General features: G+C 39.8%; 1 protein-coding gene across 2 annotated transcripts in view; it reads right to left on the bottom strand.

Moving 5' to 3' along the window:
* Positions 1-23,117, bottom strand: part of NMS (neuromedin S) — a 36,160-nt gene extending 13,043 nt beyond the window's left edge. For both annotated transcript variants that reach the window (XM_082245068.1, XM_082245069.1), the window contains exons 1-5: positions 22,873-23,117; positions 21,933-21,988; positions 19,566-19,616; positions 14,187-14,246; positions 10,354-10,389 (exon numbers count right to left, since the gene is read on the bottom strand). In XM_082245068.1, the coding sequence (XP_082101194.1) occupies positions 10,354-10,389; positions 14,187-14,246; positions 19,566-19,616; positions 21,933-21,988; positions 22,873-23,053 (384 nt within the window). In that variant the 5' untranslated portion in view covers positions 23,054-23,117. The remainder of the gene's footprint in view (positions 1-10,353; positions 10,390-14,186; positions 14,247-19,565; positions 19,617-21,932; positions 21,989-22,872) is intronic.
* Between the last annotated feature and the right edge of the window lie 511 nt (positions 23,118-23,628).

Below are 23,628 nucleotides of genomic sequence, written 5' to 3'. Positions count from 1 at the left end.
TGAACAGGGGGGTGTTTCGGCCCATCACTATTTGCCTGGACCTAGAGGATTTTGAGCCAACCGCAGGCTGTAGTCCAACTATGGAACATGCTTCCCTTGCTTCCACAAGATGGCCACTACTGGAAGCAATGTTCTGGAAAAATGTCTTGAGTATGTGGAAAGGCCAAAGGATGTTGAATGGACCCGAAGTAAAAACTCTCAGAAGCATGGGTGTACCGAAAAGCGTATGTACACATCAGCTAGATCTAGAGAAAGCGACAGCTGCTTTATCATATGGTTTGAGTGATTGTTCTCGATAACTCCATATGAAGTCTTGGATTTTGATTCTTCATTCTATTTCCTGCCTAAATCTGCTTTTTGAACACTGGATCGATGGCTCACTGTTAGAACAACATTTGCTTAAAGCTTTAAAGAACCATAGTGGGAATTAGAGGAGTGGAAAGAAAATTCCAATGACTTCCTTACTGCACAAGCCCCACCGATCCTGAGCCTCCTCTGCCCAAATTTGCGATGATTCCTACAATAACACCTACTGGGCACATTTGAGTGAGGATATGAGCGTCAGGTTTGTGGTCATAATAAATGCCTGGAAGCACTGGCTAGCATGAATACACTCTCAGTGGCCGTCCACACATCCATCTGCAGACATTGAAGCAGCAAAAGGACCTATATGCTATTGTGAGCTAGGATTTATCCCTCATAAAAAGTAATTACCAATAGATGTGTAATAGACAAATTACTTAAGTCATTGTAAATAGAGATGGACGAACATCGGCCAGGGCAGTTCGCGAACGTAAGCCGCAAATTTTCTCAAAAGTCAGCGAACCGCAAGTTCGAGGCGGGCCCTATTGACTTTAATGGGAGGCGAACTTTAAAAACCTTTAGGTCATATTTGCAGCCAAAAAATACGTGCTAGCTGTGCACAAATAGTCCCAGCACATGGACAATGTCATAACAGAAGTATTGCAATTGGAAAAGTTGCCCTAAATTTTTATTTTTTTTTACAGCAAAAAATTATTATTTTTTTTTTCATAAATCAGCCAAAACTGACAGCAGCCGGAAAATACATGTCTAATACATATAGGGTCCATTCACACATCTGTAAAATGGGTCCGCATCCATTCCACAATTTGGCAGAACCAGTCTGAAAAATTAGGCATTCACAGGATAAAGAAGTAAGTGTAGGCCATTCCAGGCCCCAAAAATGAGCCCACATGCGTTTACCTGACAGCTAAGAACGTAGTATTCTGTGGCTGAAGGTACATTCGGCATTCACATGATACAGAAGTAAGTGTCAGCCATAAAAGGCCCCAAAAATTAGCCCACATGGGTTTACCTGACAGCTAATAACGTAGTATTCTGTGGCTGAAGGTACATTAGGCATTTACATGATACAGAAGTAAGTGTCGGCCATAAAAGGCCCCAAAAATTAGCCCACAGGGGTTTTAACTGACAGCTAAGAACGTAGTGTATTTGATGGCTAGAGGTACATTAGGCATTCACACAGGATATATAAGTAAGTGTCAGCCTGTATAGGCCCCCTAAATTAGCTCACATGGGTTTGCTGACGGCAAAGAATGTAGTACTTGATGGCTGGAGGTACATTAGGCATTCACAGTATACAGAAGTAAGTGTCGGCCTGTATAGGTCCCAAAAATTAGCTCACATGGGTTTAACTGACAGCAAAGAACGTAGTGTATTTGATGGCTAGAGGTACATTAGGCATTCACAGTATACAGAAGTAAGTTTTGGCCTGTATAGGCCCCAAATATTAGCCCACATGGGTTTAACTGACAGCAAAGAACATAGAGTATTTGATGGCTAGAGGTACATTAGGCATTCACAGGATACAGAAGGAAGTGTCGGCCTGTATAGGCCCCAAAAATTAGCTCACATGGGTTTAACTGACAGCAAAGAACGTAGTATTTGATGGCTAGAGGTACATTAGGCATTCACAGAGTATACAGAAGTGTCGGCCTGTATAGGCTCCAAAAATTAGCTCACATGGGTTTAACTGACAGCAAAGAACGTAGTGTATTTGATGGCTAGAGGTACATTAGGCATTCACAGGATACATAAGTAAGTGTCGGCCTGTATAGGCCCCAAAAATTAGCTCACATGGGTTTACCTGACAGCAAAAAACTTAGTATTTGATGGCTAGAGGTACATTAGGCATTCACACAGTATACAGAAGCAAGTGTCAGCCTGTATAGACTCCAAAAATTAGCTCACATGGGTTTAACTGACAGCAAAGAACGTAGTATTTGATGGCTAGAGGTACATTAGGCATTCACACAGTATACAGAAGCAAGTGTCAGCCTGTATAGACTCCAAAAATTAGCTCACATGGGTTTAACTGACAGCAAAGAACGTAGTGTATTTGATGGCTAGAGGTACATTAGGCATTCACAGTATACAGAAGTGTCTGCCTGTATAGACCCCAAACATTAGCCATCCAATGGACATGAAATGCCTTTTATGCCGCTGTGGGTGGATGGCGGTCTGTTGGATATTTGTGGCCTGTCATGAGGAATTTCAATGAAACATGGTCTACTGGTCACATGTGTTGAATTTCTCAGAGATCCATGCCTCATTCATTTTTATAAATGTGAGGTAGTCTACACTGTCATGAGCTAGGCAAGTGCACTTATCGGTCACGATCCCCTAGGCTGCGCTGAACGTCCTTTCGGACAGGACACTGGACGGGGAGCATGCCAACAGTTCCATTGCAAATTGTGCAAGCTCTAGCCAGAGGTCAAGCTTGCCCACCTAGTCGTCCAAGGGTTTCATCGCTCCTCAGAGCGCCCACATCGGCTGTTAACCCGATGTAGTCGGACACCTGTCGGACACCTTTTTTACGCTCCAACATTTGACCCACAGAAGCCTGCCTTTTTCCAGAACAATGTGGCAACGGCATCATGGAAGGTGGAGTGGAGGACAACTGTGAGGAGACAGGAAAAGGAGAAGAGGCTGGAGGGTGAGAGCCTAGAGTGTGGCTTTGTGGGTTCTGACGGTGTTACTCCCACTGAGCTCGGTGATGGGATTTCAGGTGCCTTCTTAAGGCGGTTTGCCCCTAGGTGAGTGTTGGGGTTACCGCAACTTATACGTTGACTGCAAAGGCTGCAGATGGCAACACTGTTGTCAGCAACGGACACATTAAAAAAAGCCCACACTACGGAGCCATGTGCCGGCGCCCTGGGAGCGCCAGATGTGACTACATGGTTGATGGCTCGCTCCTGATACATTTGCAGTCTGCTTTGTACCTCTTGTGCAATGCAAGTTCTGCCTGCCTCACCTCCCTATCTGCCAGTCCATCAGTCCGCCAGTTCTACAAATAATTGGCCAGTAACTGTTGTCACTGTGTGTAGCACAGTTAACACAGCAAAAGAGGCCAATGTTTTGCAGGACTAAAATACAATCTTAGAAAATTATACTGTTAAATAACACCCCACTTTAATATGTGGTATTGGGGGCCACTGGTCTATCACACCAGTTTTAAAAAAAATTGGCCAGTGAGTTTGGCACTGTGTTTACCAGACTTAACACAGCAAAAGAGGCAATATTGTTGCAGGACACAAATACACTTGTAAAAGTTTACTCAGATAACACCCCACTTTAATATGTGGTATTGGGGGGCCACTGGTCTATCACACCAGTTGTTAAAAAAATTGGCCAGTGAGTTTGGCACTGTGTGTACCAGACTTAACTCAGCAAAAGAGGCAATATTGTTGCAGGACACAAATACACTTGTAAAAGTATACTCAGATAACACCCCGCTTCAATCTGTGGTATTGGGGGGCCACAGGTTTAGTTCTACAAATAATTGCCCAGTAACTGTTGTCACTGTGTGTAGAACAGTTTACACTGCAAGAGGCCAAATTTTTGCAGGACTAAAATACACTCTTAGAAAATTATACTGTTAAATAACACCCCACTTTAATATGTGGTATTGGGGGGGGGGCAAAGGTTTATTACACCAGTTCTACAAATAATTGGCCAGTAACTGTTGTCACGGTGTGTAGCACAGCTTACACAGCAAGAGGCTAAATTTTTGCAGGACTAAAATACACTCTTAGAAAATTATACTGTTAAATAACACCCCACTTCAATATGTGGTATTGGGGGGGCACTGGTCTATCACACCAGTACAAAAAATTGGCCAGTGAGTTTGGCACTGTGTGTACCAGACTTAACACAGCAAAAGAGGCAATATTGTTGCAGGACACAAATACACTTGTAAAAGTTTACTCAGATAACACCCCACTTCAATATGTGGTATTGGGGGGCCACAGGTTTATTACAACAGTTCTACAAATAATTGGCCAGTGACTGTTGTCACTGTGTGTAGCACAGTTAACACAGCAAGAGAGGCCAAATTTTTGCAGGACATAAATACACTCTTAGAAAATTATACTGTTAAATAACACCCCACTTCAATATGTGGTATTGGGGGGCCACTGGTCTATCACACCAGTTGTTCAAAAAATTGGCCAGTGGGTTTGGCACTGTGTGTACCAGAGTTAACTCAGCAAAAGAGGCAATATTGTTGCAGAACAATAAATACACTTGTAAAAGTATACTCAGATAACACCCCACTTCAATCTATGGTATTGGGGGGCCACAGGTTTATTACAAAAGTTCTACAAATAATTGGCCAGTAACTGTTGTCACTGTGTGTAGCACAGTTAACACAGCAAGAGAGGCCAAATTTTTGCAGGACATAAATACACTCTTAGAAAATTATACTGTTAAATAACACCCCACTTCAATATGTGGTATTGGGGGGGGGGCAGGTTTATTACACCAGTTCTAGAAATAATTGGCCAGTAACTGTTGTTACTGTGTGTAGCACAGTTTACACAGCAAGAGGCCAAATTTTTGCAGGACTAAAATACACTCTTAGAAAATTATACTATTAAATAACACCCCACTTCAATATGTGGTATTGGGGGGCCACTGGTCTATCACAGCAGTTAAAAAAAAATGGCCAGTGAGTTTGGCACTGTGTGTATCAGACTTAGCTCAGTAAAAGAGGCAATATTGTTGCAGGACACAAATACACTTGTAAAAGTATACTCAGATAACACCCCACTTCAATATGTGGTTTTGGGGGGGGGGGGCATTGGTCTTTCACACCAGTTATAATACAATAAAATAAAGTGCTTTTGTCACTTTGTGTAGTATTTCTGCAGCAACACTCAGTCACACCACACCTGTCACAATGCTGCACAGTGCACAATAATACTACTAAACCACTATAATATGCTTTCTACAAAGTATATTATACTGTGGATTACCCCCCTCCCCCCTTTTTTAGTGCACTGCACAGCAATACCAAAAAATTTGCATCCCTTAAAATTACTTTTGTGGACATTAACAGAGCGATTTGTGTGACTGCTGCCGATCTCTAACTGACCCTAAAGCACAGACTGGATACCTGCCCCAACCTGAAAAGAGACTGGACCTATACCAAAAATTGCAGCCCTTTAAATGACTTTTGTGGACATTAACAGAGCGATTTGTGTGACTGCTGCCGATCTCTAACTGCCCCTAAAGCACCGACTGGATACCTGCCCCTAACCTAAAAAGATACTAGTAGACCTATACCGAAATACCAGCCCTGAAAAAGGACTTTTGTGTATCTTCACAGAACTATTTGTGTCTGGCAATCTCTCCCTCATGAGCACAGGCAACCTCTCCCTACGCTGGAAAAAAGCAGAATGTGAAATGGCAGACAGCTCAGGTCTATAGGGTAGGGAGCATGTCAATGTGCTGAAATGTTTTAATTGGCTGTCCCGTTCCCGTTGACGGCTGTGTCATGGGTCAAAGTTCTCCCCAATGTAAACTAATATGGCCGCTGCGAACAATGCCATGTGTTCGCAAAATTGGCGGGTAGCGAACAAGCAAAATTTGCCGCGAGCCGACAGCCGTTTGAACCGCAAGGCCATCTCTAATTGTAAACTTAAGCAGAGCACTGAACTTCACTCCAACATATAGACATAACAGGTTAATGCATAACAATCCTTAAACACATAGCAACCCTTAACATATAGCAGCCATTAACGTTTAGCAGCCAAAAGCAGGAATTAAATGCATAGCAGCCATAATACACATAGCATTTATTAATACTGAAGCATTACTATATCATAAATATATAAAGTGATATCGCACTACAATAAAGTGCTAATAACAAAAAATTGCTGTTCTATTCGAACAGCAAAAAATACTGTGCAGTGCAAATAACAAAAGTTGCTGTGCTGTGCACAGGTGCAATGATTAAAAGGGTTGAAGAAATTAACAAATCAATCAACATAAAAACATATGTGTCCATATGACTCTTTTGTATGAACACTAAAAAAACATGTCAAAATCAGCTTAATCGCATCAATTGAAAAGATAAATCAAAAGTGCAAGGTGCTAGTCCATTAAAGTGATTTCAAGTGAATAAACAGTCTCTAAAGTGCCAAAATAAGTGCAGCTGCCGCAATGGATCATTCAGGTGCTCACGATCCCACCACCAGTGATGGATGGCCTCTCACCTTACAATTTGACCAGTGTTTCACCACTAGGTCAAAAACTGGTTGCTGCACAGGGACCTAATGAGAGGATCGAGTCTACCCATTTGTCTGGGGATACTATAAAGCTGTTTTTGACCTAGTGGTGAAGAGGTGAGAGGCCATCCATCACTGGTGGTGGGATCGTGAGCACCTGAATGATCCATTGTGGCAGCTGCACTTATTTTGGCACTTTAGAGACTGTTTATTCACTTGAAATCACTTTAATGGACTAGCACCTTGCACTTTTGATTTCTATTCAATTGATGCAATTAAGCTGATTTTGACCAGTGTTGGAGTAGTTACTCAAAAAATGTAACTAGTTACTTCTGTAAATTGTAATGAGATTACTTTACTAGTTACTGCATTTGAAAAGTAACTTCACTACTTATTACTTTACTTTTGAAAAAAATATGAACAAATTCCAATACGCATATTTATTTGTAGTGCACAAAAAAACAATACAATATTTATTGTTTTATTTATATATATATGACCACAGCGTGCCCCCTTTAAATGCCAGAGTTACCACAGCGTTCCCCCTTTCAATGCCAGAGTGACCACAGAGTGCCCCCTTTCAATGCCAGAGTGACCACAGCATGCCCCCAGATTGACCACAGCGTGCCCCCAGAGTGACCACAGCGTGCCCCCAGAGTGACCACAGCGTGCCCCCAGATTGACCACAGCGTGTCCCCAGAGTGACCACAGCGTGCCCCCAGATTGACCACAGTGTGCCCCCAGAGTGACCACACCGTGCCCCCAGATTGACCAGAGTGTGCCCCCAGAGTGACCACAGCGTGCCCCCAGATTGACCACAGTGTGCCCCCTTTCAATGCCAGAGTGACCACGCCAGAGAGACCAGTGCACTTACCTGCAGTGGCGGGCGTCTTCTCCTCAGTCCTCCCGCTTTCCTCCTCGGCCACACGATCCCCCGCGTCTCCTCGTCCTCCTACCTCCTCCTCGGCCACACGATCCCCGCGTCTCCTCATCCTCCCGCCTCCTCCTCGGCCACACGATCCCCCGCGTCTCCTCGTCCTCCCGCCTCCTCCGCGGCCACACGATCCCCCGCGTCTCCTCGTCCTCCCGCCTCCTCCTCGGCCACACGATCCCCGCGTCTCCTCATCCTCCCACCTCCTCCTCGGCCACACGATCCCCCGTGTCTCCTCGTCCTCCCGCCTCCTCCGCGGCCACACGATCCCCCGCGTCTCCTCGTCCTCCCGCCTCCTCCTCGGCCTGCGCGAGATGTCAACAGCTTGGGTGACGCAGGAAAGCGCGTTACTCAAGCCGAGTAAAGTAATTTAGTTACCGATGTTATGAATGTAACCAAAAAAAGGAACGTAGTTAACGTAACGCGTTACATTGTAACTCTTTACCGCCAACACTGATTTTGACATGTTATTTTAGTGTTCATGCTAAGGAGTCATATGGACACATATGTTTTATGTTGATTGATTTGTTAATTTCTTCAACTCTTTTAATCATTGCACCTGTGCACAGCACAGCAACTTTTGTTGTTTGCACTGCACAGTATTTTTTGCTGTTCGAATAGAACAGCAATTTTTTGTTATTAGCACTTTATTGTAGCGCAATATCACTTTATATATTTATTGATTTTATGTGTAGTGATTCACCACTTTGATATTGCAGCCACAATATTTTTTGATACTTAAATACTTTATTTATTTAGTTGCTCTTATATACATTACACCTTTTTAGTATTACTATATCATAGGCAGCACAAGGAAGGGTTAATATACCTCAGATCAATAGCTCTGGCACGATAACCTACACTAGGCCATTGGTCTGCAAAGGTTAAACAGCAAACTCAGGCATTAGAGTATAAACAGTAATACAAACCTCCAGAGCCAGGCATTGCTGAGTTAATAGGAAAGACTGAACTTTGCTCAGCAACACCTGTATATCAGGCCATGCATTAGCAGTACTGAAGACAAAACAAAACCTGTGAGGCATTAATGAAACAAACAGAACAATAAACCGTAAGTTACCCTACTTTGGCAGCCTGACATATTAACCACATAATAATCATGACAAACCATGACAACCTATGCTTTAGCTTGCCTACCTGTGCAGCACACATTTCTGACTGGTTCTAAGGTGATGGGAGAGGCACGATTCCTGAACAGCCCCAGGCACCGGGGTTCCCTGTTGCAACTACCGTGAGACGGAAGTTATCCCAATGCCATTTTGCTGCTTCCTGTGGTCCACATGTCTGCTGGGCGCCATCCCCATCCACACATCCATCTGGAAAGGGCAGCCTGCAGTACAGCCACAGGAAGTAGACAAGGAGCCATCTTGGAAGGGGGCAGCCGCCCTAGCAACAATGCCAGCGTTTTGCAAGGGAAACAAAACATACACAGAGCGCCAGACTAACCAAATAGTGTGTGGGGTCATAACTCACCAGGGAGGAGAGTCCCAAAAAACCAAGGCAGAACTGTTTTATCTGCATCTAGAGACCAGTATCCTGCATCCCTGTACCTGGACCTGGGGGAGGCCTCCCTCATATAGGTGGTTTACACCCTAACTGGGGGGGCTTCATCACAGGAGAGAGGCTGAACCTGTGCAGCTGGCCAGATTAATCCGGCAAGGTGAGGGCAAAAATAAAAATCTTCTTTCTATAGATATAACTGGTTGAGCATTTGAGAAACAAAAAGAGAATGCAGCCTTAGGGGAGGTGACTCATTTATATAGTATAACCAGTCCTGATTGGGCGAGGGGCAGAGCCTATACCCCATACGTATATGCTGTCATGCTTGTGTCAGTAAAAAATAATTTGCACTTGCTGTTATGGAGTGGCACAAGATGATAGTTCTGCAGAAAACAATTATATCAATTTGAATGGTAAACATGGGCCAATAAAAAGTCAAGAGGCGCTTAGCGATTGGAACTTTAAGCTGTGACAGATGCATTTTCTTTAATTTCTTTCAATGGGAAATCATTGATTGGGATGGGGGGGGGGTGTTAAGTGAATGTACTGTATGTTAATATTATCTGACCCCCATGGACCCTCTGAAACCCATCCATGGACCCCAAGTTAAGAACCTCTGCATTCATGTGTTTAGACAGTGCCCCTTCCCTCTTATAGTCTACGTGTTTTCCCTTTCGCTTTTCCTTTTTTTTTTTTACTAAAAAATCACATGATAACGTGATAAAATCACATGGTAAAGAACATTGCTGTTACATACTTATGTACTTACTGTATGTAATTCCACTTCCTTATCTTTTTGGACACAAATGACATAGCCAAGATCTTACAGATGCCCCCTGGAAAGGCACCAGCGCTTTCCAGGGAGATCACATTCCTAAACTGTGAGACCTCTCAGGATCTCAGGAAAAAAAGGCTTGTTTTTCAACAGATGAGTGTGTTACAACCAAGATGAGGTGCAAGACCTCTTGTCATACAACATTACACTGTAACTCTGTCTCTCATCTGCCACAAGATCTTGGGGGGAAATGTTTTTTTTTTTTAAGGTGGTATGGCGCATGTGTGAAATGGCGCACAAATGTCAGTGGTTGGCCGGCAGAGAAAAAGAAAGAAGAAGCCAGCCCCAGATAAACGGAGCAAGATGATGGCTTGGCTTTGGAAGAGAAGAGGCACATTTGCATGCATATGAAGGCTTATTTTGCAACTAGTTGAGTGAAAGTGGCAATTTAAAAGGAGGGGGTGGGGGTCTGCTTTATTATAAAAGGTCAGTTTAGCTTTGGTTTCCAATGTAAAATGTATATATTATTTGTAATTTAAAACTTCCACAAACAACAGTGAACAATAGTTTGTACTCACCCCAGTTTTTAGAGCAGGGTCTTGTGCCCTGGAGTACTGAAATAGAAACTATGAATAACAGTATAGTTATATTCCTAAAGAATACACCATGCTTATATAATGTATATGTAATTTTGTGACTCACTCTTTTATATACCTCTTGATTATTCCCCTGGAAAACATAAAAAAACCCTCATGTTTTTGATTTAAACAGAGCTGAATAAATATCCATGGCTAAAGTGATTTAAAAAAAAAATGACACCCTGGTATACCCTTGGCATTCATATGAGAGAAGACATCCTGCTGGGTGCATTGTGTATCATTAATATAATGTATGGTCAATGTACATCAACTTGAAAGGGCCATTGCTGGTTCAGTGGTTTAGGGCTCTATGCACACTAGCATTTTTCATAAGCTTAAAAAAAACTAGAAAAAACTGGATGCAAAATGCTGATAATAGCATTTTTGTGCCAGCTTCTAGTAGCATTTAGTAGCATTTTATTAACTTTTGGAAGCATTAGCATTTTATTAGCATTTTTGCAGTACATGAAGAAAAGAAATAAAAAAAGCTAAAAAAAACTGTTAATAGCATTTTAGCAGCATTTAGAAGCAGTTAGTAGCATTTAGGAGCATTCCAAGAAACTCTACAAAAACTAATTTTTTTCTGCTCCTAGAAGCTGAAGCTCAAAAAATGCTAATAGCCTAAAGTAGCGTGCATGGACACATAGGATAACACAATTAGCTTCTAGGAGCAGGAAAAAAACTAGTATGCAGGGAGTTTTAATCTCCTACTGATAGGCAGGGCACTGCATTTGCTGTTCAAAGTTCTAGCCCTTCTTACTCAACTCCAGTGGTGGTGTTTTGTTTCCAGAAGATTTTTGTACGTTGCATTATACACAATAAGAATCTTATCATTGTAAAGGAAATATTTGGAGGCTACTATTGCTGACTGTACTTCTCAAAGTGCTAGCCGCCTAGCTTAAAATATTTTGTCTTCTTCTATTTCTATCAATACTATTAAATGAGAACATTGCGTGATCCTGGCATTTCCATGGTGTGTCTACAGGAAATCGGACTATAACTTGGTGCATCTGTTTTACAAAGTTATTGTGTAGTGTCTCTAAAGTTTTACTGAACACAATACCACTCTTTCATATTATGTAGATATGGCAATAAAATCCATTCAGGGTAGAATGCATATAAATTATTAGTATAACTACCTAAATTTCTCCTTATTGTACCACAGGCATGCGACACCATTCACATGCTCTGCATTTAATTGTGAAATAGGTGGGCGGATCAAGCCGTAAGCTCCTGAGGCATCCTGTAGATGTCACTGCAGGAACTTCTTTTCCTGTTCCCCTGACCGCCAATCACAATCTGGGAGCCTCAACACAAGCCATGAGGTGGTGCTCAGTGTAAATATTTGATTATTCCTCCAGCTCTACCTTGCAATACACATGTGTGTGGCTAGCAGTGGAGGAGTGGAAGATCATGCCTTATATGCAGTTGGAGGCAACCCACAAAACTACAAAGTAGGAAGTAAAAAGCTTCCCAAAAGGCAGATTCTGGAGCATGCCAGTCGCTATACAATAACTAGAGTTTTGGCTGCTATTGTGTTGCCACTGAGGAGAGGGAGGTCCAGGAAAAAGGCAGGATTCAGCAGGACATTTAAAACAAATAAAACAAGTAAAACTATGCATTACTAAAAGCTTCGGCAGACAGGCAGAGGACATCATTTTAGTAAGCACAAAGAAACATTTTGGGCTGAATGACCTGGATTGTTTGACAAAAAAGATAGTTTGTGTAGTATTTAGTATACAATCAATTTGATTTATATATAATACTTAGGACTAAAAAATGTAAATAATATATATTCATTGAAATAAAATGGAACATAACACACATTAGTGTGTTGCTGCTGTAGCATCCTGCGCTAAGCTGGATAAATTCAGTTTTTCACTTTGCTGTACTCAGCTGAGCAGCGATTGGGTTATGAATATTAATCTAATTCCAGCCAATCCCTGGGAGGGGGCACCTAGAAGGCGTGGCTGGGGAGAAGATAAATGTTTGGGAGGGCTGTTCAGAGCCCTCTTCTCCAGGGGTCTCTGCTCCTGGGAGGCAGCCTGTGCTACTGGAGAGCTGTTGCTGTCAGGCCTCAGAATGTTCTTAGCTGAGGACCTTGGAGGAATTCGGACTTAAGGAAATCTGCTGGAAAACACTGCCTGTGAAGCTCAGCTTGAATAGGGAACCCTTTTACAGAAGAGTGTTTCATGGAAGCTGGTTGGGGATCTGTGTCTGGACATTGTGAGTAGGACCTTGCCTAGAGCTCCAGGGGTGCTTGTGCTTTAAGGATCAGACACCAAAGGTTGCTACATGGACTTTGACTGCTCTTACAGGGTCTCAGGTTAGCTGGCCATCCTCTCTACCTCCAACAATACCTATGACTGCTACTGAAGGATTTTGCCTGAGAATCTGTCATCTATTGTCTTCATGTGTTTTATCACACATCTAATCCTGCATTCTCATGATCATCCACATCCTCTACCCTGTATCCTCATCCCTCTACTTGACTGTGTTCAAGTACTGCAATGAATCTTCAAAAAGACACCCCTAGACTAAACCTGAATTTTGTGGGTGAGCTCTGAAACTGGTCTCAGGGCCCAGCAGCCCAGAACAGGTTTGGGAAACCTGGGTTATATTCATCAGCCCCTCTGGGGGTAAGCTCTACACTGCACATTGTGCTGGGCCGCAAGGCACATCATCAGCAAGGTGTGCTGGGATGCTTCACACTAATGCATGTAGATCTCATTGCCACCTTAGAGAGATGGTACACAAGTGACCAGCTACTGTATTTTGCTCACCACTTTTATTAGAAACCAATGGTCTAAGGACACAATATCACGAAAGCAACCCGTATTAAATCTTAATCACTTAAAAGGAAAATTGTAAATGAACAGTCACCAAAAAACTTATACTGTGAGAAAAAGCAGCAAATCAGAACTAGTGTGTACCACTGCAAAGCAGGAAGCAGAGCTTACTCGTGTAATGAGCAAACATGGCTGTCCCCCATGTACATATATAATACTAAAGCTATACATGGAAACATTTTTAACAAAAAACAAAATTGACATCAAGCTGCTCTTTTTTACCCCTGTATCTAAAAATCATTTAAAAGGCTATAGATTTCCTTTAAAGAAAGTCATGGATGATGTTTAAATTCTCATTTCTATTGTAGCACCATGTGGTAGAAAACCAAAACAGGTTTAAAGCTGACTTAGCTTGGTTTGTGCAAACATTTTTTTTTTTGCTTACTTGAGCCTAAAGCCCCGTACACACGTACCGAATGTCGGCCGAACGATCGGCCGTCTTTTGTCCGGTGCTGTCCTGTCGGCTGAAAAGTGCTAAAGACCGCACACAAATTTTGTCGGCCAACAACAGCCGACTGCAGAAGTGATGTCATGTGATGGTTAACTTTCCGTGTGTTTTTTCTTCTCTGAGCATGCCCAGTCTTGCTAATCTGCTGTTTGTCGGCCGAATTCTGTACTGACTGGCGAACAATCGGCCGTTCTGGTGACGGCCAACAAATATTTTAAAGTCTGCACGACAGATTCTGTTCGGCCGAAAATGCGCTGTCGGCTGTCGGAAGCATCATACTAACAAGCCTACAATCGGCCGATCGGTCGGCGGCCGAATATTTACGACCGACAATCGGTACGTGTGTACGGGGCTTAACACAACTGGATTTAGGTGAATGATGTGCAAAATTTACCTTGTTGACGATGCTGTATGTCAACAGTAAATACAAGTGCTTAATAGTATACTATATACTATCTCGTTTTCTCATTCCTTACCTCGTTGATCTTCATTCGATTGTAAATGGAGCTACAAAGATCCATGACAAAATTGGAAATCTGAAAAACATTTAAAAAGAAATAAGTTTGTAAATAATCACTGCAACAAGGGTTTTGAAACAGTCTACATGTCATTACAATTTTGTTAAAATATTAGAAATAATTTTTACCTTTTATACTGAATATAGAACAGGGAAGCAGTCAATTGTGCTGCAGTGAAATGAGCATGCTGATAGGTGGATACAGCAGAGAGATGAGCTTGTTAGTCTGCTGCTTCTCCTTCACTGTCCAGTCATAGGGTAGGTGCGGGGAGGAGACATAAAAGTATTACTGAACTGCAGCATAGAAAAATTAGGTCTCCCTACCAGCTCGACTGTCTATGTGCTGCGGCAGAGATACAGTATGTCAATTTTAAATCCAGGGCAGGTGAAACAAGTTCCTTTTATATGTAATTCTTCAGTCTATTTAAATGTTTAGCTTTAAAGTTTGTGGATGTGTTGGGGTTGATTACCTAAAGGCAAATAGGCTGTAAGAAATAAGGTGAAAATGCACTTTGCAAAGGATAATTGACTATGTAGGGGCAAAAAAAAAGTAACAGTATTTTTACTTGATTGATGATGGACGCGTTAGTATAGCTTCACCTTATTTGCAAAGTTAAGAGTACATACCCCTTGCAAAGTGAACAGCCTATGTGCCTTTAGTAAATTAAGTGTAACAGATTTCAAATTCTTCTGCTCCATGGTATGTAAGAAGACAAAAAGGATCTGTAACATACCCAGCCACTCAGAATATGCAAGTCCTGGCATCTGTAGAGGCCATGCCATCTTTTGGAGGGATAAAGTAGGTTTTTGAGTATCAAGTGGGGGGTGAAGTACAGGTTGTATACATATTCCCAACTGTGTTTGCTCCATATGGGATTTTAAAAATCCGTATTTGGTTGTGACAACCCTTTCAGCATTGATTCTTCTGGTTACGCTTGCCTGTTTTTTTTTTTTTAATGAACTTGGCAGGAAGATTGCTCAAATGATTTAGGAAAACCAGCCACAGACCTTGTTCTTCTATTCACGGAAGATAGTTGTTTTGATTTTGGCTGTATATTTGGAGGTCTTTGTCCTTCAGAAAAATGTGCATTGTAGGGATCAGATGGCTCACTGAGGGCACTGCATGATTGAAAAGGCAGCTTTAGGAGACTATTATTTCTGATAAAATACCCCAAATCAATGTGCAGAAACAGAGCCCCAAACCTAGAACCTCCACCCTGCTTCACTGTTGCCTGCAGACTCTCATCTGTGTACTACTATCCAAGCCTTCACGAAGCAACTTCTTTCAGTTACAGCAAAATATTTATAATTAGGATGTGTTAGTCCAGGGCTAAAGCAAGTCACTTGTTCTTGTTTCCACATAGAAGGTATGGCTTTTTAACTGAAATACTTCCAAGAAGACCACTTCTGACCAGACCTCTCCTGATTGTAGCTATATGTATATATGTATGGTTCCACTGGTTCTTGCCAGTTATGAGCTGATGGGGCCACAGAACCACCAAGTCTAAGCTTATGGTGCCACTGAACATCTTCCAATTGCCAAGTGAAGACTGCATGATGTGCCTTTCATATGTTTTCTTAGCTGACCACTGTGTTTCCTGCAGAACAACATGTACAGAAAACACCTGTATTTCCTGAACTGCAAGATGTTTAAGGCTCTAGTATAATCACATCTCAAATAAAATGTTGATTGTAAGTAAGATTAGATATGAACTAAGTGGTAGTCAACATTTACATATTATTGAGCATGACAGGTCTCCTTGTAGAGTGGTGGATGATGTTCATGTCTCTCCCCGCTCCTTACATAACCAATTTTAATTCTCTCAGACAGGCCAGGAAATGAGACACATCAAGTGCCTTCTAAAAAAAGGACTGGTTAGGAGACACAGATAGGTGCTCTTGTGACTGTATTGGTCAATTCAGAAAATAAAATTGTAAGCATAATTTTGACTTGCAGGTTAGCATGGAGTCTTTTGAATGTTTAGCAAGAGGATATAGGTGTTGAGATTTAATATGCAATTTTTGTGGAATCCTGAATTCTATAAAGGTAGCCTTGACTAGTTTTGAACCACATACAGTGGGCCTGATCAATTGTCTGCTCTGGTGAAGGCTGGCATTCTTAGAAAATATTGCGTCACCGCTAACTGGGTATGCTACTATAGATGGATATCTTTATGGATAGGCAGACAAGCAGGTAGATATAAAGATCACCTATTAAGCTCCTCTACATTAAGAGAAGCACAGCTCTCTAAATGAGCTAGTTATTTGGCTTAACTATGGAGGCAAATAAAAGGTGATTGAATTTGATCTAGGATTGAGTGACTTTTAGTTTAAATAAGGTCTATTATGAGTGAACAAATCCTGCTTATTCATTTATGACCACCGCAAATGTAGATCTGTTAAGTACTGCATACATGTGCTACAAGAATTTGATCATAAGGTGTAATTGGTCCAAAAAAAACAAATTTAAACATTTTTACATTTGGTAAAACATTTAGAAAGATAAGAATCATACTAAGGTTTCTCTTTTTGGATCCCTGGCTCCAAACATTAATCTGTAGAAGCACATGGGTAGTAGTTCGGGCACAGTGAGTGTCCAGGATAAATCAATAGTGCTTGTCTCTACAGAAACGTAAACTAATAGGCGAATACCTTGGGGATGTGCTGAATGCTTCCTCGAAAGCTACAGTGATAAGTGATTGCGATTTATTGGATAGCAACCCTGCTGTTAAAACTGGCCTAGTTCATCTGATACTCATTTAGTAATGTTTTGCTTATATTATGCACATACCATATGTTTGCAAAAAATGTGTCTCCTTTTACTGCATTCTAATGTATTTTTTTATAAACTTTAAACTACTAGTAATCGAATTATCTATCAGACATAAAGGACTTACAATCATATTACTTTCTATAACAGAACATTTTGTATTTTTAGTGTCATCTTTTCAATTTTGACTTGTAGCAAAAGACTGTATTGTGGAGAACTTGACACTGCTTAGTTCCTGGAGCAAATAATTTAAAATGAAGCCGCACAGAATTGTCCATCACATTATTTAATGAATAAGGATGTTAACCGACTTAGCATTAGCATAATATTCTATCTAATAAACTGCCAAATGTCTCACATTTGCCAATTGTAAATATGGAGTTAACTGAAATGTATGGATTCAAATATATTTACATTTTTTTCTACCAAATTGATTGGCCTGTGATCTCTTGGCTTAGGATCTGCATCAATTAAAGAGAAAATAAACTTCCTTTCCTGTCTTTTAGCTATAGGTAAGCCTATAATGAGGCTTACCTATAGGTAGTGTAAATATATCTACATCACATACAGCCAGTGACATCACTGGTGCATACGCTCTGAAGGAACGGCCACCTGTGTCGTTCCTTATGAGTCCTGTGCCGTGAACGGCCGCCCCCGCCCACATGCGTGGGAGTGACATAATTGTGGCTCCGGCCAGTCACATAGCCGGAGCCCATAAACCCAGAAGCAAGATGGGTGGAAATAAAATTGGCTGCAGCGCTGACATCCCGGCGCTGGAACAGCTTTGTTTTAAGGTAAGTTTCACATAGTGTGCTAGTTTGCGATGCATACTAGCACATTATGATTTTATCTTGCAGAAACAAAAAAAAAAAAAGTCCGGCAGTATAAAACCGCCTTAAGCTTTGGCAGAAAACCTGGAAGCTGATTGGTTTCTATGCAGAGCTGCACCAGATTTTTCAGTCTCCAGTTTTAGTAAATTAACTCCAATATGTTGACTGGATTTAGGCATAGTAGCTGCCATCAGTCACTTAAGCTCCTCGTTGATACTTTGTATAGATGTGTCTACAAAGAGCTCTCAATATGGCTTTTTGGTTTTGCAGAATCTTTATGTTAAAATCTAAAGAAAATTGATAAAAGAGATAACACCCTTGCATTGTAATATAGAAGAGATTTGTTTTACATTTATAACATTTACTTACTATTTTTGAATCATACTGCAGGGTAGTCTATTAAATTGAATACTATTATTTAAAAACCCTGCAAAAGGGTTTTAGATAAGGACAGAAATATAGGAGCCACCATTTTCTGTTTGTATTTAAAGGTGCAAGCTTAAGCCATAAAATATGCACCTTGAAAAAAAATGTCAGCAATGGAATCTCCTATATTTCTGATCCTACAATTTTTCCTTAAAGCACTGGATTGCAATGTTCAATAATTAGGTAGTTGGAAAAGTACATTTTCCAATGCCATAAATACTGTAGAAAGGAATTTGCAATTTTTGGATTTTCTCCATCATAAAATTATTATGTCAGAATATTCACCTCTTTAAAATAGTAAAGTAGGTACCAACTTTTTTACAGCATTGTTTTTCCTTCTTGTATGTACAACTTCACTAACCATATACCATAACAACTTTAATACAATAATCATTAGATTCTCACATTGCATTAAATTCACAAAGGCTTACGCACAAATGCTATGCAAATACAAACAAAAACATTCACAAATACGTGAATACTTAGTATAATAAAGACTTTATTTTATTATGATATTACAGTTTTACCCTAAAGTGTTTGGTAGCTACAGTATATTTTGCTAAACATTATACTGTCAATCATCACAGACTATAAAAAATCTTTTCTTAACACCAATAATTTAAAGGTCTGGTGAACACATATTGGCTATCTGTAGTTAGGTGCTTTTTTTAAAAATCTGTTTTAAAAATGTTGTTGCAAACACATATTGGACTAAAATACATACTAACTGCACAGGATGTTTGTGCAGTTGGCATAAATAACTATTAGAACATGAAATGGAACCTTCAGCTGTGGCTATTTAGGTACAGCCCTTCTATCCTGAAAATATAAGAATTTAATATTTTACAACAAGACTTCATTCACATGATTCCAGTGCGACTTTGGCACGACTTTGATCTGATTTTACACTCAGTGGACATAAGTTGCATCAAAAGTCGCACCAAAATAGTCCAGGCACCTTTTCAAAATTCCTGTGAATTTAAGTGACACCGATCTGAATGGGTGCCCTTGATAAGAATGAGCTGCAACTTGTCATGTCCGAAGTTGCATGACATGTCGCACAAATATGAATGGAGCCTCATGTGAATATACCAATACTTGTACACATATAACATTTTTCTACGCATTACAGTGCTAGGTGCTACAACTCTACATAATTTCTGGTGATTTTATATTTGAACATACCGAGAGATGTCTTATTTTTATGGCTTGTATTTTAAATTTCATCTATAATAGATACCATATATTTATTAATGCATACCAAAATTATTCCAAAACATGTTTCCCCACATAATGTTTTTTTTTCTGTTACCTGTGGTTGATCCAATAGTGCTGTCCACTGGCTGAAGCAGAAGGCTAATCTCTAGGGATAAAAGAAGAAAAGGGAGCATGATCAGTAAGATGTCTCGTAAAGTGAGAATGTTCCACGTAATATAGGCAAAAGCAATCGATTTATATTTTGTCAGCTCAACCACTGACCAACTTCTTGCTTCTTAGTCAAAAGAAGAAGACCTTTGTGGGCTACAGTTGTGCAACTTGAGGCTTCCACAGTGCTGAGGACTCTTCCCTGCCTCCATGTGATTGCACTGGGTGCTTGAGCAGCTAGTTACCATGCAGTAGCACAGTCACATAGAAGAAAATAAAGTCATAGGTTCCCTTTACCTTAAAGCATCAGGTACTTTTTTGGTCTTAGTGGTAAAACAGTGTAGTAAGAGAATGAAGGGAAATTTAGGCAGCTGGCAGAACTGTCATAAACAGTTAAACTGCTGTTTTCCTCATTTGACCTGCTATTTGCATATTCTAATTAATATATACTTATATTTTCCCTATTTAAGCAGTGTAACAAGTGCCCTTGCAATCCTGAGAGCCAGCTCATTCTCTAATTAAATTAATAATTTTGCTTTGTCCCCTTTGACTGCTGTATTTAGCTTTTGGTTACTGTCCCTGCTAGGTATAGGGAGGGGCAGGTCAGCCACTGACTTTGTAAAGTATTGTGGGCATTTTTACATATTAGTGCCCCCTGTTAGAGCTCAGTTAATAATTGAAGATTATGGACAGGTAGGTTGCCTGTTTTAAATTCCATTACTGTTGTACTACATCATTTCACTAGAATGTTTGCTGTAAGTAACAATTTGGAGCATATCTTTCATTTTTTTCCTATTTCTTTCTTCGATTTCTTAGATCTTCAATGTGTCATTCATTTTTAAAAATTAATTTCTCATAATTACTTACACTGCAAGGAGACTTTCATGCTGTTTTCTTGGATTCCAAGATGATTAACTAACCCAGGTGTATTTATAAGCAGATCTGACTTCTCAACTGAAACATTCGCTTTTAAAACCTTTATCATACACCTTTATGACCAATAGTTTTGGTTGTTCTACACTTTAACCATCTGCCCAAACATAGGCGTGCGCAGGGGGTGTGCCGAGTGTGCCTGGGCACACCCTAATCACCCCGTGCGACGCAGATTCTTCCCTGCTGATATTTCACCAAAGCCCCCCAACGAGGCTCCTTAAAAAAATGTAAAAAGATAATTAAAAAATACAATTGTAAAAAATATTACAAATATAAAAATAATAAAAATGAAAAACTACTGACACTGTCCATGTTTTAATATATTTTAAAATGTTTTTTACATTTATTTATGAGTATGTGTGTGTGTGTGTGTGTATATATATATATATATATATATATATATATATATACTATATATACGGTACATGCATAAATACACACAGATACATGCATGTGTGCTTGAGCTTTGGGGTGCACACCCTAATACAATAGGCTGTGCACACCTATGTGCCCAACTATTACGTGGGGCAATAAACATGGCTACACAATGACTATTTGTGGTCATTTATACAAATATTTTTCCATTCTGGTTATCAATTGTGTAAATGATCTAGGCATTTACATTTTTCATACCATTCACAGTTTAAATGTTTTTTATTGAGGAAATGGTTTCCCTATACATGGGCACAATTATCTATCTGGCACAAGATGAAAACACAGAACGCAGCCCTGAGTTTACAGATGGGGGCCTGATAAAAAAAGCTGTGGTCAACAGGCTGCCAACTAAAGAAAGAACAAGATATTATTCAGAACATTTGTAAAACATTGTATATATAAGAGGAACATTTTTAATACATGATAATCATGATCATTTTCAAAAATCACATTGTGGCATTTATGGGTACTTTTTACCACTTTAACTATCATAGAGCAAAACTCTTGAAGAAAACCTTAACTATAAGGCTTTTTTCCAGTGTTTTGGCACCTATTGTTCACAATGATGTAAAAAAAAAAGTCATTAATTTCATTTTGATCTCTTTATTTATTGCTAGATATATATGTCCCAATAAGGGACTCAATTTTGCAGAGGACACTGTAAAAATTTTTTTGCAGAGGTACCTCAGAACAGTAGCATGGCTTTCCAGATACCTGCCAATACGCATGTGTAAGAAAATGACATTCATGTTGTACATTGTATTCACTAAACATTGTTAATAGTAATATTCATCTGGGCACTTCAGTACATTTTCTGTTATGTTCGAAGATCTTCCATAAATCAGGCCGTGACTTCTGGCATGTATGTATTACTGCTGTATATGTAATTATTACAATATTATGCAAACAATCTACTTGACAAAACTAAACAGAAGTGAACAAATACCTCACTTTCTGGAATGTCCATATCAGCCATATATTGTGCTGCCGATTGAGGGAAACCTAAAAAGAAAAGTAGGATTATTTTAAAACAGACACAAACATAAAAGAAAACTTTATTAAAGACTTACAAAAGCCTATTTTCAAAAATATGTGCATTTACTGCAAATATTATCCATACTTCTTGCAACAAATATACCCATACCCTGAAACAAAATATAATCTACAATTAAACCATCATTATTGGTAACCTCCCTAAAAAAAGATGATGAAATTATAAACACAAAAGCATAAAAATGTTACTTTATTAGCAAACATGAACAAATTTAAAATACATCAGAATGATGTGTTTAATTATTGTAATCTCCCTAATGAATATTTTTATTTTAACTATTAAGTCTTACAGCAATCAACATCAAACCACTTAAGCCATTCTCTTTTAAATTCCCTGCTTGTAGACCTTACTTTTGAAAAGCTGTTTCAAAACACTAATGCATTTTCATTATTTTTTTTATGTTTGAAATGTAATCCCTTATTTATGACAAATCCGGTTTTATATGTGTGTTATTAAATAACATATTAGAATGTAAAATGTTTCAATTTAAAATTTTTCATAACACCTAATTGTACCTCAGTTCTTTTCAGATCATAATACTTTTCATGCTCATATTGGATATCAGTACAGTATGTAGACTTTACTAAAATACACTAGGAAGAACTTACTTTGTTTCAGCAGTATTTTTAAATTAGACCTAGGGCATGCAATCCATTAGTTAGGACCTTCAGAGGGGTCTCAAGATGTTTCTCAGTGTGCCACTTAAACAATAGTCATGTTAATGCCATTTATGCTTCATAATTTTTCACAGCTTTCATAATTGCATCATTTGAAAGGTCATTTGCTATCAATACATAACCAGTATTTAATAAAATAAATGGTAATGTCTTACCAGAGGAAAGATGAAGAAAACTCAAGCAGCAGACTGCAAACAGCAATGGCAGAGAAGGACGGTATTTTCCAGATTTACTGTTAAGGAACTCTTTCTTTCTATCTGTAAGGGATCTGCCTCTCTTGTGGCTCCAAGCCCTGAGCATCTTGCCAGGAAATGATAATGGTGAGTACTGGCTCATCCACAGTTCAGCTCTATCTCTTTAAATGTAACACTGTATCCCATAGGAGTGCAAGCAATCAGCACCTGGCAGGATCTTACTTTCTCTGCTGGTATCATGCTGAGCTCTTATTTATCAGGCATTGCCCCCCCTAAATCAATGTTGCCTGATTAGCTAAGGGTTGAGTAAGTGGGGAAGAACAGAGGATCTATATTATTGCACAATAGGGAATTTTATAACTAACACTGAACTGTGGTGGATAGGAAATGCTGCTTATGAACACTATGTGATATCACGGCACATGCCTTCTGAAATATAATAGGTTTTTCGCTACCTATGGAGCTTATTAACAATTGCTATTTAGTGACATTTGCTGATCCTTGTTCTGGGAGATTTACCATGAAACCTGCTTCACAAGAAATTGCATTAAGATGATCTAGTTTATCTAAAGTGGCTTGTCCTTATCTCTTTTCAGCAGACTTTTATAGTGTCATTATACAGTTTGCTTACACTGCAGTATTTAGTGATACATTTTAATCCCAATATGTCAATCAGACAAGCCCCCAGAGAAAAATAATTTTTATTGTTTACAATGT

This window comes from Pelophylax lessonae, assembly GCF_965119305.1.
Source record: "Pelophylax lessonae genome assembly, chromosome: 2".
Taxonomy (NCBI): Eukaryota; Metazoa; Chordata; class Amphibia; order Anura; family Ranidae; genus Pelophylax; species Pelophylax lessonae.
Note: the sequence above shows the minus strand (reverse complement) of the source record. Positions and strands in the feature narration are given on the sequence as shown.